The sequence below is a fragment of the Somniosus microcephalus genome, chromosome 17 (genome assembly GCF_052327205.1).
Source record: "Somniosus microcephalus isolate GS21.2 chromosome 17, FLI_Smic_1.0, whole genome shotgun sequence".
NCBI classification, from domain to species: domain Eukaryota; kingdom Metazoa; phylum Chordata; class Chondrichthyes; order Squaliformes; family Somniosidae; genus Somniosus; species Somniosus microcephalus.
The window spans coordinates 35,889,024-35,904,763 of NC_141003.1; the positions used below are offsets into that span (position 1 = coordinate 35,889,024).

At 44.6% G+C, this 15,740-nt stretch overlaps 1 protein-coding gene across 4 annotated transcripts in view; it reads left to right on the forward strand.

Annotated features, from left to right (window-relative positions):
• LOC147105635 (mucin-2-like) overlaps positions 1-15,740 on the forward strand; it is a 210,490-nt gene that overhangs the window by 147,573 nt on the left and 47,177 nt on the right. For all 4 annotated transcript variants that reach the window (XM_086010175.1, XM_086010178.1, XM_086010177.1 and 1 more), the window contains 3 exons: positions 5,677-5,815; positions 8,956-8,984; positions 12,449-12,499. In XM_086010175.1, coding sequence (XP_085866301.1) covers positions 5,677-5,815; positions 8,956-8,984; positions 12,449-12,499 — 219 coding nt within the window. The remainder of the gene's footprint in view (positions 1-5,676; positions 5,816-8,955; positions 8,985-12,448; positions 12,500-15,740) is intronic.

Below are 15,740 nucleotides of genomic sequence, written 5' to 3' on the forward strand. Positions count from 1 at the left end.
AGTTCTCTCTCCTCCAGTATTGTCCCGCTTTGTTCAAATCTGCTGTAATCACCCCTCTCCTCAAAAAAACAACCCTTGACCCTCTGTCATTGCAAACTATCACCCCATTTCCAACCTCGCTTTCCTCTCCAAAGTTCTTGAACGTGTTGTCGCCTCCCAAATCCATGCCCATCTTTCCCAGAACTCTTTGTTTGAATCCCTCCAATCAGGCTGCCTCCCCTTCCACAATACTGAAACAGCTCTTACCAAGGCCACAAATGAAATCCTAATTGACTGACAAAGGTAATCTATCCCTTCTCGTCCTTCTGGACCTGTTTGCAGCCTTTGACACGGTTGACCACAAAATTCTGCACCAACACCTCTCCACCGTAGTCCAGCTGGATGGGACTGCACTCGCCTGCTTTCATTCCTAATTTTCCAGCCGTGACCATAGAATCACCAGCAATGGCTCCTCTTCCCGATGCTGCACTGTCACTTCTGGTGTCCCCCAAGGGTCTATCATTGGCCCCCTCCTATTTCGCATCTACATGCTGTCCCTCAGTGACATCATCCGGCAACACAAGTATAGTAGTTTCAGCCAATGTCCCAAACTCCTCCATCACCATCCTTGGGTATGTTCTGTCCCACCGGCAGGACAGCCCACCAGGGGTGGCGGCACAGTGGTATACAGTCGGGAAGAAGTGGCCCTGGGAGTCCTCGACATTGAATCCGGACCCCATGAAGTCTCATGGCTTCAGATCAAGCATGGGCAAGGAAACCTCCTGCTGATTACCACCTATTGCCCTCCCTCAGCTGATGAATCAGTACTCCTCCATGTTGAACACCACTTGGAAGAAGCACTGAGAGTAGCAAGGGCACAGAATGTACTCTGGGTGGGAGACTTCAATGTCCATCACCAAGAGTGGCTTGGTAGCACCACTACTGACCAAGCAGGCCAAATTCTGAAGGACATAACTGCCAGTCTGGGCTTGCGACAGGTGGTGAGAGAACCAACACGAGGGAAAAACCTACTTGATCTCGTCCTCACCACTCTACCTGTTGCAGATGCATCTGTCTATGACAGTATTGGTAGGAGTGACCACCGCATTGTGGAGACGAAGTCCCGTCATCACACTGAGGACACCCTCCATCGTGTTGTGTGGCATTACCACCGTGCTAAATGGGATAGATTCAGAACAGATCTAGCAGCTCAAAACTGGGCATCCATGAGGTGCTGTGGGCCATCAGCAGCAGCAGAATTGTATTCCACCACAATCTGTAACCTCATGGCATGGCATATGGCTCAATCTACCATTACCACCAAGCCAGGGGACCAACCCTGGTTAAATAAGGAGTGTAGAAGAGCAGGCCAGGAGCAGCACCAGGTGTACCTAAAAATGAGGTGCTGGGGAAGCGGCAACATAGGACTGCATGCATGCTAAAAAGCAGAAATGGAATGCAATAGACAGGGCTAAGCGATTCCACAATCAACAGATCAGATCAAAGCTCTGCAGTCCTACCACATCCAGTCGTGAATGGTGGTGGACCATTAAACAACTAACGGGAGGAGGAGGAGGCTCCATCAATATCCCCATCCTCAATTATGGTGGAGCCCAGCACGTGAGTGCAAAAGACAAGGCTGAAGCGTTTGCAAACATCTTCAGCCAGAAGTGCCGAATGGATGATCCGTATCAGCCCACTCCTGAGGCCCCCACCATCACAGAAGCCAGTCTTCAGCCAATTCGATTCACTTCACGTGATATTAAGAAACAGCTGAGCGTACTGGATACAGCAAAGTCTATGGGCCCCGACAACATACCCTGCTATCGTGCTGAAGACTTGTGCTCCAGAAGTAGCTGCGCCTCTAGCCAAGCTGTTCCAGTACAGCAACAACACTGGCATCTATCCAACAATGTGCAAAACTGCCCACAAAAAGCAGGACAACTCCAACCCGGCCAATTACTGCCCCATCAGTCTACTCTCAATCATCAGCAAAGGTGTCATCGACAGTGCTATCAAGCGGCACTTACTCACTAATAACCTGCTCGCTGATGTCCAGTTTGGGTTCCGCCAAGACCACTCAGCTCCCGAGCTCATTACAGCCTTGGTCCAAACATGGACAAAGGAGCTGAATTCTATAGGTGAGGTGAGAGTGACTGCCCTTGACATCAATGCAGCATTTGACCGAGTATGGCATCAAGGAGCCCTAGTAAAACTGAAGTCAATGGGAATCAGGGGGAAAAGGCTCCACTTGGCTGGAGTCATACCTAGCACAAAGGAAGATGGTTGTGGTGGTTGAAGGTCAATCACCACAGCCCCAGGACATCGCTGCAGGAGTTCCTCAGGGCAGTGTCCTAGGCCCAACCATCTTCAGCTGCTTCATCAATGAACTTCCCTCCAACATAAGGTCAGAAATGGGGATGTTCGCTGATGACTGCACAGTGTTCAGCGCCATTCACAACTCCTCAGATAATGAAGCAGTCCATGCCTGCATGCAACAAGACCTGGATGACATTCAGGCTTGGGCTGGTAAGTGGCAGGTAACAATTGTGCCACAGAAGTGCCAGGCAATGACTATCTCCAACAAGTGAGAGTCTAACCACCTCCCCTTGATATTCAACGGCATTACCATCGCCGAATCCCCCACCATCAACATCCTGGGGGTCACCGTCGACCAGAAACTTAACTGGTCCAGCCGCATAAATACTGTGGCAAGAAGAGCAGGTCAGAGGCTAGGTATTCTGTGGCGAGTGTCTCACCTCCTGACTCCCCAAAGCCTTTCCACCATCTACAAGGCACAAGTAAGGAGTGTGATGGAATACTCTCCACTTGCCTGGATGAGTGCAGCTCCAACAACACTCAAGAAGCTCCACACCATCCAGGACAAAGCAACCTGCTTGATTGGCACACCCTCCCACCAACTTAAACATTCACTCCCTCCACCACTGGTGTACCGTGGCTGCAGTGTGTACCATCTACAAGATGTACTGCAGCAACTCGCCAAGGCTTCTTTGGCAGCACCTCCCAAACCCATGACATCTTCCACCTTGAAGGACATTGGCAGCAGGCGCATGTGAACACCACCACCTCCTAGTTCCCCTCCAAGTCACATACCATCCTGACTTAGATGTATATCACCGATCCTTCATTGTCGCTGGGTCAAAATCCGGGAACTCCCTCCCTAACAGCACTGTGGGAGCACCTTTACCACACGGACTGCAGCGGTTCAAGAAGGCAGCTCGCCACCACCTTCTCAAGGGCAATTAGGGATGGGCATTAAATGCTAGCCTTGCTAGCGATGCCCACATCCCACAAACGAATAAAACAAAATGTGAGTTTTCACATGTATGCTGATGATACCCAGCTGCACCTCTCTCGAACCCTCCACCATCTCTATACTATCCGACTGCTTGTCCGACATCCAGCACTGGATGAGTAAATATTTCCTCCAATTAAACATCGATAAGACCGAAGCCATTGTTTTTGGTTCACACCACAAATTCCATTCCCTTTCCACTGATTCGATCTCTCTCCCCGGCAACTGTCTAAGGCTGACCAAGTCTGTTTGCAACCTTGATGTCATACTTGATCACAAATTGAGCTTCCTACCTCATATCTGTTCTATCACCAAGACTGCCCATTTCCACCTTCGTAATATCACCCATCTCTGCCCTTACCTCAACTTATCTGCTGCTGAAGCCCTCATTTATGTCTTTATCACCTCTAGACTTGAGTATTCCAAAGCACTCCTGGCCGGCCTCCCTAGTTCTGCCCTCAATAAACTTGAGGTCATCCAAAACTCTGCCGCCCGTGTGCTAACTCGCATGAAGTTCCGCTCACCCATCACCCCTGTGCTTGCTGACCTACATTGGCTCCCAGTTAAGGAACACCTCTATTTTAAAATACTCATCCTTGTTTTCAAATCGCTCCATGGCCTCGCCCCATCTTATCTCTTTAATCTTCTCCAGCTCTGTAATTCCCCCTAGACCTCTGCGCTCCGCCTATTCTGGCCTTTTGAACATCCTTGATTTTAAATGCTCCACCATTGGCGGTCATGCCTTCAGCTGCCTAGGTCCTAAGATCTGGAATTCCCTCCCTAAATCGCTCCTCCTCTCCGCTTCTGTTTCCTCCTTTAAGACGTTCCTTAAAACCTACCTCTTCGACCAAGCTTTAGGTCATCTGCCCTAACATCTTATATAGCTCAGTGTCAAAAAAAATTTAATACCACTCCTGTGAAGTGCCTTGTGGCGTTTTATTACATTAAAGGCGTTATATAAATATAATAAGTTCTTAATTTGTTCCAAAAACAGTAATAATTTCAGATAAAGCAATCATTAAACATCATTTATTTTTAACTATTTTGTTTATTTATGCATTGATAAAAATAAAAGCTATTTTCTAATCGTTTGCAAGGAACTAAGAGAAGGATTTCCCAACTGTCAGTGAATAGCAATATCGATACCTGGGTGATAGTGATGGTGGCGCATATATTTCAATATCAACTTAGTCAACAAATTTGAAGGAGGCAGACAGGGAAGGTTAGATTCAATTAATTCCAGTAATAATGCAAATTTTGAATACATTTAATGAAATCATTGCATTCAACTGAAGGCAACCTGATTGAAATCTTGAAAAATACCTTTAATGTACGGTGTGTTTCAATAGCTCCCAGATTCTTGGGAAATACTTTCTCCCTCATAGAGCAGAAGAAACTGCTCGGCGATCCTATTTTCAGGCCAAGTGATTTTTTTTCAGCACCTTTTTGCTGTGTTGTTCGTATTTCTTTACAAAGTAAAGACTCAGCTCCATCCTTAAAAGATAAGTTAGAAAATTTACGTTGCCATCCTGAGACCTGCCGCTTAACACCACCTTCCCTCTTCAGGCACTCGACTGCTGTAGTGACATCAGCAGCTGTATTCATTGTAGTGGGAGCTGGCATGTTTAATGGACTAAGAGAGTTAATTCGGAGTTACCTGACCACGGAAAAGGTCCTGCCAGCTGGGTACTGCTGCACACCTGGTTGGTATTGAACATCCTGCAGTCATGTCTCTTGCAATTGGCTTCATGGGCCAGTTTAAAGTGTCAGTTCTCATTGCAGTGAATGAAACTGCTGTGGAATATATGGGCCTCTCCCCCCACCCGCCCCCAACCCCTCACACAAGTTACATCATCAGAGTGGCTGAGCAGGAAGGAGTTATGAAAGAGTGGGTATCCATGCAGCAGAAAATGTGATGCTTCACAAGTGGCGATGAATGTATTTCATATTGAATCACATTGAGGTGATGCTGATGGGGCTTAATGCTTTGAACAGAGAGACTTCCCTAAGTTGCTGTGTATTGTAATCTGAGGGGCTTCTGTTAGCAAAGCCATTTGCTGTCACTCAACTGCCTGAAGTGTCTTAACATTTACAGTTTGGGATATCACCCTCACATGACTACAGGTTCTGTTTCCAGCAGTTCATTGCCCAGTGGTATTTACATAGTTAATTTACTTTGAGTTTCAAAGAATGAATTATTAATAGAAAAAATGGAGATGGGCAAAATAAGTATGAAATTCCACACTTGTCTAATATCTAATAAACTGTGATATAATTTACTGTGATATAATTCTGATAAAACTATGTTTTAATCCATTGATAATATGGTACTGATATTATCAGTGCCTCATACTAATTTTATAACTTTTTCTAATAATTAGGCTGCTATCCAAAGTGCCCGGAGAGTTCTCCTTATCTGGATGAAAATACAATGAAATGTGTCAACTTAGAGGAGTGTACTTGTTATTACAATGGTCAAATATATAATGCAACTGAAACCGTACCTGGCTGTGGAAGCTGGTAAAGTATCCATAACATGTAGTTTTATTTTTAGTTATTACTACTAATGTGTAATCAACAAACTTATATTTGTGGCAGCAGTGATACCCACCCTGCTGTATGCCTGAGAGACATGGACCATGTACAGCAGGCACCTCAAAGCACTGGAGAGGTACCACCAATACTGCCTCCGCAAGATCCTGCAAATCCATTGGCAGGATAGGCGCACCAACGTCAGTGTTCTTGCTCAGGCCAACATCCCCAGCATCGAAGCTTTAACCATGCTCGATCAGCTCTGATGGATGGGTCACATTGTCCGCGTGCCCGATACGAGACTCCCAAAACAAGCGCTCTACTCGGAGCTCCGGCACGGCAAGGGAGACCCAGGTGGGCAGAGGAAATGCTTCAAGGACACCCTCAAAGCCTCCTTGAAAAAGTGTAACATCCCCACCGACACCTGGGAATCCCTGGCCCAAGACTGCACAACGTGAAGGAGAAGCATCCGGGAAGGCGCCGAGCACCTCGAGTCTCTTCACCGGGAGCAAGCAGAAGCCAAGCGCAGGCAGCACAAGGAGCGCACGTCAACCCAAGCACCCCACCCAGCCGCCCCTTCAACCACCGTCTGCCCCACCTGTGACAGAGACTGTAGGTCCCGCATTGGACTCATCAGTCACCTGAGAACTCATTTTTAATGTGGAAGCAAGTCATCCTTCGTTCCAAGGGACTGCCTAAGAGGAAGAGACAGAAGATTTGTGGCAGAATCCAAAACTAGGGGCCATATATATAAGATAGTCACTAATAAAACCAATAAGGAATTCAGGAGATCTTCTTTACCCAGAGAGTGGTTAGAATACAGAACTCGCTACCACAAGGAGTAGTTGAGGTGAATAGCATAGATTCATTTAAGGGGGAGCTAGATGAACACATGAGGGAGAAAGGAATAATGGATATGTTGATGGGTTTTGATTAAGGAAATAGATTGGTAGAAGGCTCATGTGGAGCATAAACACCGGCATAGACCTGGGGCCGAATAGCCTGTTTCTGTGCTGTAAATTCTATGTAATATGTCATATTAAAGCTAAATATGACCTTTTGTTATTAGACCCATTCACATTACGATACCAGTTGCTATAGTTTCTAAAGGGCCATCTTCTCTTGATACCTAAACTAAAATCCATTTCAAAACTAGATAGGCATCTTCTTTAAAACTTGCATTAACGTACGAGACAGTAAGTAAATTGGCGAATGCACATTGCCACCCTTATAATTAAATTAGGTTGAACGTACAAAGGCCTTGTGCTGAAATTAGTCAGTTCAACTTTGAGACCCTAAACCACAATCAGAGCTTCATATGCACTGGGGGTGGTGGGGTGGGCAGTGGGCAGTGGTGGCGGGGGGGGGTGCGGGAGGAAGTGGGGGGCGCTTTGCTCGTGATTTTCTCTCCCTTGACATTCACTGACAGAAGGTCACAAACAACACACTTGTGATTTTCCAATATAAGCCACTTGCTCAGTCCAAATATCTGCCACGGACATGGGGCTTGGGAAGGATCTGCCCAATTTATCGTGAGTCATTTAAATGGATGACTCATCTCCATTAACCAACAGGCAGCACCATGTTTGTCTACCAGCTGTCCCACTGTTTGTAAAATCTTTATTAGTAACTACCTGAGTTTGAATCTTTATATTTCCAACTGAGTTGAATATATTTGTTACATCCATCTTTTCCTAAAGTGTATTTATTATACACTACTTCAAAAGAGAATGAGGACGTCTGATGTAAAATATTATAGGGAATAACACACATTGTATGCCAAATGTCATGTCACTATTACCAGGGCTGCTGGAGAAGACTGACTCAGGAGGTTGATCCTCAAATCTAGATTAAGGAAAAACATAAGGAAACATCTAAGCTTAGCATCCAAGTTAGATTTATGTGCAGCTATTCTACTTATGAAAGTGATATGTACTGTAATGTTTGCATCCATCCTACCAGCACAGTTTCCACTGTTTGGTCAAGTTTTAGCGCTGTCAGTTATAGAATTCAGGATACAGGATTGCTGCTTCAAGTGATGTACAGACCATACCAGATCATTGCTGCATGCTTCATCAATTCTTTGAAATCATGAAAATCCTTTGCTACAATGAGCATGTTTTGATGTACATGACCAAATTTAACTGGGACGCATCTAACTATTTATCATCAACAATTATTTCAAAGATTCGATGGTTAATGTGATTCAGTATTCTGAAATAACCAGAATGTGGTGTCATGATAAATATTGTTAAGTTACCTGATTCATTCCCATTGTTTTGAATGTCTTGCAAATTCTGATGTATTTCACAACATTGTAACCATTAGATTGACCCTGCTTTTAAACACATGAACAGAATAACAAATCCTCTTATTCATTCAAAAAAGGCCAATTTCAGTTTTATGTACTGTTTAAAAAATAGTTTATCACCAGAATATTGATAGTCTAAATGGTATTTAAAACATAGGGGAGGGGTGAAAATGTCCTTCGGTAATAACGAATCAACAGCCCGTTTTACACTTTGCCCGAAGTTTTTTTTCGGTTGAAGTCAATGCAAAAGTAAATGGGACAGGGTTTAAAATGGCCAAAAAGCTCACCCACCAGTAGCCCACCCCTCCCCGGGTTCGTGGATCGGAGTCGTGGATTCGTCAGGCTGGTTTCCGGGCAGGAAACCCGCCCATTGCGTCACACACACACTGTGGAGTTTTGGAAACCCGAACACTCTGGTCTCCCGCAGTCCGCTGGCCCCAATCCCAACCCCCACGCTGGCCAGGTCAGAAATGGGAAAATCTAGGCCGCTGTCTCAGAATAGTGCAATATTTTTAAAAGGTAATTTTTAATCCTTTCAATGTCAGCTGAAAGCAAATAGTCATTATATTAATGTGAAAATGTAAATGACTTTTTGATCCTGGGGAGTAGACATGCAAAAAGCTCTATTTTTCCCTCACCAGAGAATGAAGCAAAATTGGCAGTATAACTCTGATCTACTTCTACAAATGTACCGATTGCTAACTGGTACCTGTAGTGTAAAGATGACTATAAAGGATATGGAAGCTATATGTAGATTAAGGATTATTTTTAATTGATTTCCTAAAAATAAATTATCTGAACATTTAATATTTTACAGTACATGCATTGATGGAATTGTCAGCTGTGGTAAGTAAACTTTATTTGTCAGTAATGCATACAGCCCAGTAAATCATTATACAGGCAAATATTGGTATCAGTTACTGTGGGTGAAGACCTTTAACATCTACAAAGTAATGTTCCCCAACTTAACCCTCTATATGGTGTGTGAACTCTGTGCAGCGCTTGTGATAAGTCAAACAGTTTATAAATCTACTTTCTAATATAAAATTGTTTTCACTGCATATTGGGCAAAGAAGAACTTGTTTTTTAAAACAAGGACAACCTTCCCCTCAATTTTAAATTCATAGTAATTGTGACATTGAGGTTTTTGAATATATTCTGTTACCAACCCTTAACATAGTGACAACAGTTCCTCTCCCTTGTGTAATATTGCAGTTTCTGCTCAAAGCGCTGGCTCTGTTTTTGCGTTATATGCTCAAGAATACACCCTGGTTGCTCACAAGGGATATTCACCACTAATTATTCCATTTGCCAAGCAAATATCCTATTCAAGATATCCAAATAACACTGCCAGAACAATACAGGAATCTGTGTCTTAAATTGGAAATTACTAGAAGCCAATGTATTTTTTAAACCTCCTGTTTACACAAGTTAACTGAACTTTCTATTTTTAACGTGCCACCAAATAAGAGCTGCTCAAAATTAAAAGATAGTTGCCAGTGAAATGATATGAAATGATTCTGAAGCACAGGATCCCATATGCATTGTTAACTGCTTTCTCAACCTGCCCTGCCACCTTCAACGATTTGTGCACATATACCCCCAGGTCTCTCTGTTCCTGAACCCCCTTTAGAATTATACCCTTTAGTTTATATTGCCTCTCCTCGTTCTTCCTACCAAAATGTATCACTTTGCACTTTTCTGCATTAAATTTCATCTGCCACGTGTCCGCCCATTTCACCAGCCTGTCTATGTCCTCTTGAAGTCTATCACTATCCTCCTCACTGTTCACTATATTTCCAAGTTTTGTGTCATCTGCAAATTTTGAAATTGTGCCCTGTACACCCAAGTCCAAGTCATTAATATATATCAAGAAGAGCAGTGGTCCTAGTACTGACCCCTGGGGAACACCACTATATATCTTCCTATAGTCTGAAAAATAAGCGTTCACTACTACTTTCTGTTTCCTGTCACTTAGCCAATTTTGTATCCATGCTGCCACTGTCCCATTTATTCCATGGGCTTCAACTTTGCTGGCAAGCCTATTATGTGGCACTTTATCAAATGCCTTTTGGAAGTCCATGTATACCGCATCAGCCGTATTGCCCTCATCAATCCTCTCTGATGTAGGCGGTTTTTTACACTCTTTTAACCCAGATCCTGCCATTGGTCACCAAGAGATGTAAACGGTTTTTGATCCTAGCCCAATTGCTAGACGGACGGTTCAAATCGCCCTCGCCTTACGAAAGTTTTATACCCGGGAATTATTATTCAGAGTGTAAATGAAATAAGTCACGGACAGGAATGCTTCGGTGAAAAATCAAACTTGTATTTATTTGGTCTAACATACACTGGCTAAAACATGCACTACTAAACAAGATCACTATCCCTGTGGAGAATAAAATCCAGATTACAATCAACATACATACAGTACAAAACTGGAGACTATAACAAGCAGTAATTCCCTTATTGTTATGGTGGACACTAATTCCACCCATATCAATGAATTACCCAGTCGCATAAACCCCTTCGCCTGGCTGAACCAAACGAAGCTCCCACCCTCGGAATAGCCCAAAAGCTTCACTTCTGAGAGACTATGCTTACCCCGGTTTCGATCGCTCTGCTCGTCGGCTTCTCTGGTACTTCTTGTCTTGTTGGAGCAGGAGCGAGAGAGAGAGAGAGAATGGTGGAAAAGAGTCTGTCTTTATAGGCTCTAATTTCTCTCCACGGATGTTAAAAAGGGTTAGACCCGAAACGTCGGCTCTAATTTCTCTCCACGGATGTTGCCTGGCCTGCTGAGTTTTTCCAGCATTTTCTGTTGTTATTTCTGTCTTTATAGGGGTCTGGCTTCCCCTATCTTTTCCCGCCAATCTATAAAATCCATTTGCTTCTGAGCACTCCGGTGCTTAATCTGTGATGAGTCATCCTCCAACCCATGCGTATTGGATTAATGGCCCTAAGTCTGGGACACATCTTTCGGTCTTTGTGTTGGGAGGAATTCTAAGCACTCCGGTGCTTAATCAGTGATGGGTCATCGTCGGACCCATGCGTATTGGATTAATGGCCCTAAGTCTGGGACATATCTTTCGGTCTTTGTGTTGGGAAAACTGGCTCCCTTCTGGCTGGGTGAGGCCAGTGGGTTCATTGTTCTGCTCCTCTTCTGAGATGGAGGTGAGAAGTGCTTTGCATATTAGAGTGGCTTTTCTATTCAGGCTCAATGGCCCCCTTCCTTTTTCCAGGACTGCCGGGCGGACCCATACATGATGGACAGTTCTTTTGTCACAGCCAACTGCCATGCGTTCTCTGGAGTTTTAACAAACCAGTCTTTCACGTATCTGCACAGGGCAATCCCATAACAGGGAAAATACCCTCAGAAAAATCCCATAAAGTCCACAAAAATTTTCCCAACTGAGTCCATTCTTCAGAGACTTTGCGATCTCTTCACTGTTACCTCATCAAAAAACTCAATCAAGTTAGTTAAACACGATTTGCCTTTAACAAATCCATGCTGGCTTTCCTTAATTAATCCACACTTGTCCAAGTGACTGTTAATTTTGTCCTGGATTACCGTTTCTAAAATCTTCCCCACCACCGAGTTTAAACTGACTGGCCTGTAGTTGCTGGATTTATCCTGACACCCTTTTTTGAACAATGGTGTAACATTTGCAATTCTCCAGTCCTCTGGCACCACCTCCGTATCTATGGAGGTTTGGAAGATTATGGCCAGTACCTCCGCAATTTCCAGCTTTACTTCCCTCAGCGTCCTAGGATGCATCCCATCCGGTCCTGGTGACTTACCTACTTTAAGTGCAGCTAGCCTTTCTAGTACCTCCTCTTTATCAATTTTTAGCCTATCCAGTATCTCAACTACCTCTTCTTTCACTGACTTTGGCAGCATGTTCTTCCTTGGTGAAGACAGATGCAAAGTACTCATTTAGTACCTCAGCCATGCCCTCTACCTCCATGCGTAGGCCTCCTTTTTGGTCCCTAATCGGCCCGTTTACTATTTACTGTATAAGCCTATGGAAGACTTTGGATTCCCTTTTATGTTAGCTGCCAGTCTATTCTCATACTCTCTCTTTGCTCCTTTTATTTCCTTTTTCACTTCCCCTCTAAACGTTTTTTATTCAGCCTGGTTCTCACTTGTATTCTCAACCTGACATCTGTCATACGCCCCCTTTTTCTGCTCCATCTTACACTCTATCTCTTTCGTCATCCAGGGAGCTCTGGCTTTGGTTCCCCCTCGTAGGAAAGGTAGGACAAACCATAATGTGATATTTGAAGTAATTCTTATCTATCTTCATCTTTAGTACCTACAACAACCTCTACAATATCTACGACAACAACTGCCACCACAACAGGTAAATAACATGTGTCTGTGTGATACAAAATTTTGGGCTATGATTAGAAATAAATGTCAGTGTTATTGGTCGTTGTTTGTGTTGACGTGTATATAGTGAATTTCCCGATGGAGTGGGCTCATCACACAGACATTTAATGGGCTGGGGAGAGGAGGCAGAAAATATGTCTATTGCATCCAAATCACCTAATCTGGTATTTCCCAAGTGGGCTGAAAAAAAGCAGTGGCGGCCTTTACAACTGGCCAAAGCCTAATTACACCTGAAAACATATGAGGGTCGATTTTCCTGTGCTTAGCACTCATATAGAGCCTGAAAACAGCATGCTATAGACATGAAAATTGAGCACAGATCCTTTTCCACCAGAACTTTCTGCTTGGCCTTTCAGGACGAGTGCATGTTCCACCCATTTGTATCTGAAGGTTGCAAACAGGGTCCTGCAGTTTCTGTCGGTCTCTGATTTGCATATTTAAGCAGCCTCATTACTGAAACAGGTGGGTGTGCTGCTCGCCCATTTACTTGGCCCACTTGAAAATTGCACCATGTGAGCATGAATTGGGCAGCCGAGGTGCCCCCTCCCCTCCCCCAATCTTCAACAGTAGCCACACATTTTTCAGGCAAGGCACCGGCAGCTGGCATTTGAAAATCACCCCCAAATGTTTTCCTACCTCAGTAATAGTTAATGCGTGCTTCCTGCTGTGACCAAGATGTTCTTTAGTGTTTGCTTAGTGTTGGTTTGGTAGCTGCCCCTTTAAACACAGTCACACTGCAAGTGGACTTCTTTTTCCTTTTCTTTATTCGCTTAATGGGATCTGGGTGTCGCTGGCAAGGCCAGCATTTATTGCCCATCCCTAGCTGCCCTTGAGAAGGTGGTGGTGAGCCGCCTTCTTGAACCGCTGCAGTGCGTGTGGTGAAGGTACTCCCACACTGCTGTTAGGTAGGGAGTTCCAGGATTTTGACCCAGCGACGATGAAGGATCGGCGATAGACTTCTAAGTCAGGATGGTGTGTAACTTGGAGGAGAACTTGGAGGTGGTGGTGTTCCCATGCGCCTGTTGCCCTTGTCCTTCTAGGTGGGAGAGGTTGTGGGTTTGGGAAGTGCTGCTGAAGAAGCCTTGGTGAGTTGCTGCAGTGTATCTTGTAGATGGTATACACTGCAGCCATGGTACGCCGGTGGTGGAGGGAGTGAATGGTTAAGGTGGTGGATGGGGTGCCCATCAAGCGGAATGCTTTGTCCTGGATGGTGTTGAGTTTCTTGAGTGTTGTTGCAGCTGCACTCATCCAGGCAAGTGGACAGTATTCCATTGCAGTCCTTACTTGTGCCTTGTAGATGGTGGAAAGGCTTTGGGGAGTCAGGAGGTGAGATACTTGCTGCAGAATACCTAGCCTCTGCCTCTAACCTGCTCTTGTTGCCACAGTATTTATGTGGCTGGTCCAGTTAAGTTTCTGGTCAATGGTGACCCCCCAGGATGTTGATGGTGGGGTATTTGGCGATGGTAATGCCATTGAATGTCAAGGGGAGGTGGTTAGATTCTCGCTTGTTGGAGATAGTCATTGCCTGGTACTTATCTGACGCAAATGTTACCTGCCACTTATCAGCCCAAGCCTGAACGTCGTCCAGGTCTTGTTGCATGCGGGCATGGACTGATAATTATCTAAGGAGCTGTGAATGGCGCTGAACACTGTGCAGTCATCGGCGAACATCCCCATTTCTGACCTTCTGTTGGAGGGAAGGTCATTGATGAAGCAGCTGAAGATGATTGGGCCTAGGACACTGTCCTGAGGAACTCCTGCAACAATGTCCTGGGGCTGTGATGATTGACCTTCAATCACCACCACCATCTTCCTTTGTGCTAGGTATGACTCCAGCCAGTGAAGCGTTTTCCCCCTGATTCCCATTGACTTCAGTTTTACTAGGGCTCCTTGATGCCACACTCGGTCAAGTGCTGCCTTGATGTCAAGGGCAGTCACTCTAACCTCACCTCTGGAATTCAGCTCGTTTGTCCATGTTTGGACCAAAGTTGTAATGAGGTCGGGAGCCGAGTGGTCTTGACGGAAGCCAAACTGGGCATCAGTGAGCAGGTTATTGGTGAGTAAGTGCCACTTGATAGCACTGTCGATGACACCTTCCATCACTTTGCTGATGATTGAGAGTAGACTGATGGGGCGGTAATTGGCCGGGTTGGATTTGTCCTGCTTTTTGTGGACAGGACATACCTGGGCAGTTTTCCACATTGTCGGATAGATGCCAGTGTTGTAGCTGTACTGGAACAGCTTGGCTAGAGGTGCGGCCAGTTCTGGAGCACAAGTCTTCAGCAGGATAGCCAGGATGATGTTGGGTCCCATAGCCTTTGTTGTATCCAGTGCGCTCAGCCATTTCTTGATATCACATGGAGTGAATTGAATTGGCTGAAGACTGACTTCTGTGATGGTGGGGACCTCAGGAGTAGGCCGATATGGATCATCCACTCAGCACTTCTGGCTGAAGATAGTTGCAAACACTTCAACCTTGTCTTTTGCACCACCGTCATTGAGGATGGGAATATTCATGGAGCCTCCTCCTCCCGTTAGTTGTTTAATGGTCCACCACCATTCACGACTTTATCAGCCAGCTAAAGCCAGATTGGGCATGTTCCAATACAGTTTTACAAGATTTTTCAAATACAAATTTAAGAACTATATAATTCAAACTTAAATAATGTTGTGTGATTGATTCCATTTATATTTGACTGACAGTTCCTTTTTGAAGAGGTCAGATATACAAATTCCAGTTGTCGTGCTAACCTTTTTCCAGAATATAAAGTGGGGTTGGAAAGTTCTGAGAGGAAACAGACTGAAATCTCAGAGAAACACCAGTCAGTTTGATATTCTTTAAAGAAAGAAGAAATACTATGTGTATTTAAAATTTAGTTTAGCTTAGTTCTTGGGGTTGTATTTTTTTCATTGTCTACTCGAGAAATAAAAGATATGTACAGCAGTGTAATGTTTATGGTATGGGCTGGCAGCTGAGAGGTTGAAAATCCAAAACTCTGCTAATTGGGCTAGCACCAGAAAAAGGACCATGAAAGCTGCTGGATTGTTGTCAAAAAAAGGTTCACCAATGTCCTTTTGGGAAGGTAACCTGCTACCACTACCCCATCTGGCCTGCTCTAGTCCACACTACATGGTTCTTAATGACCTCTGAATGATCTGGCAAACCAGTTAATTATACAATTAATTTCTATGAAGCACAATTAGAAGGTGGC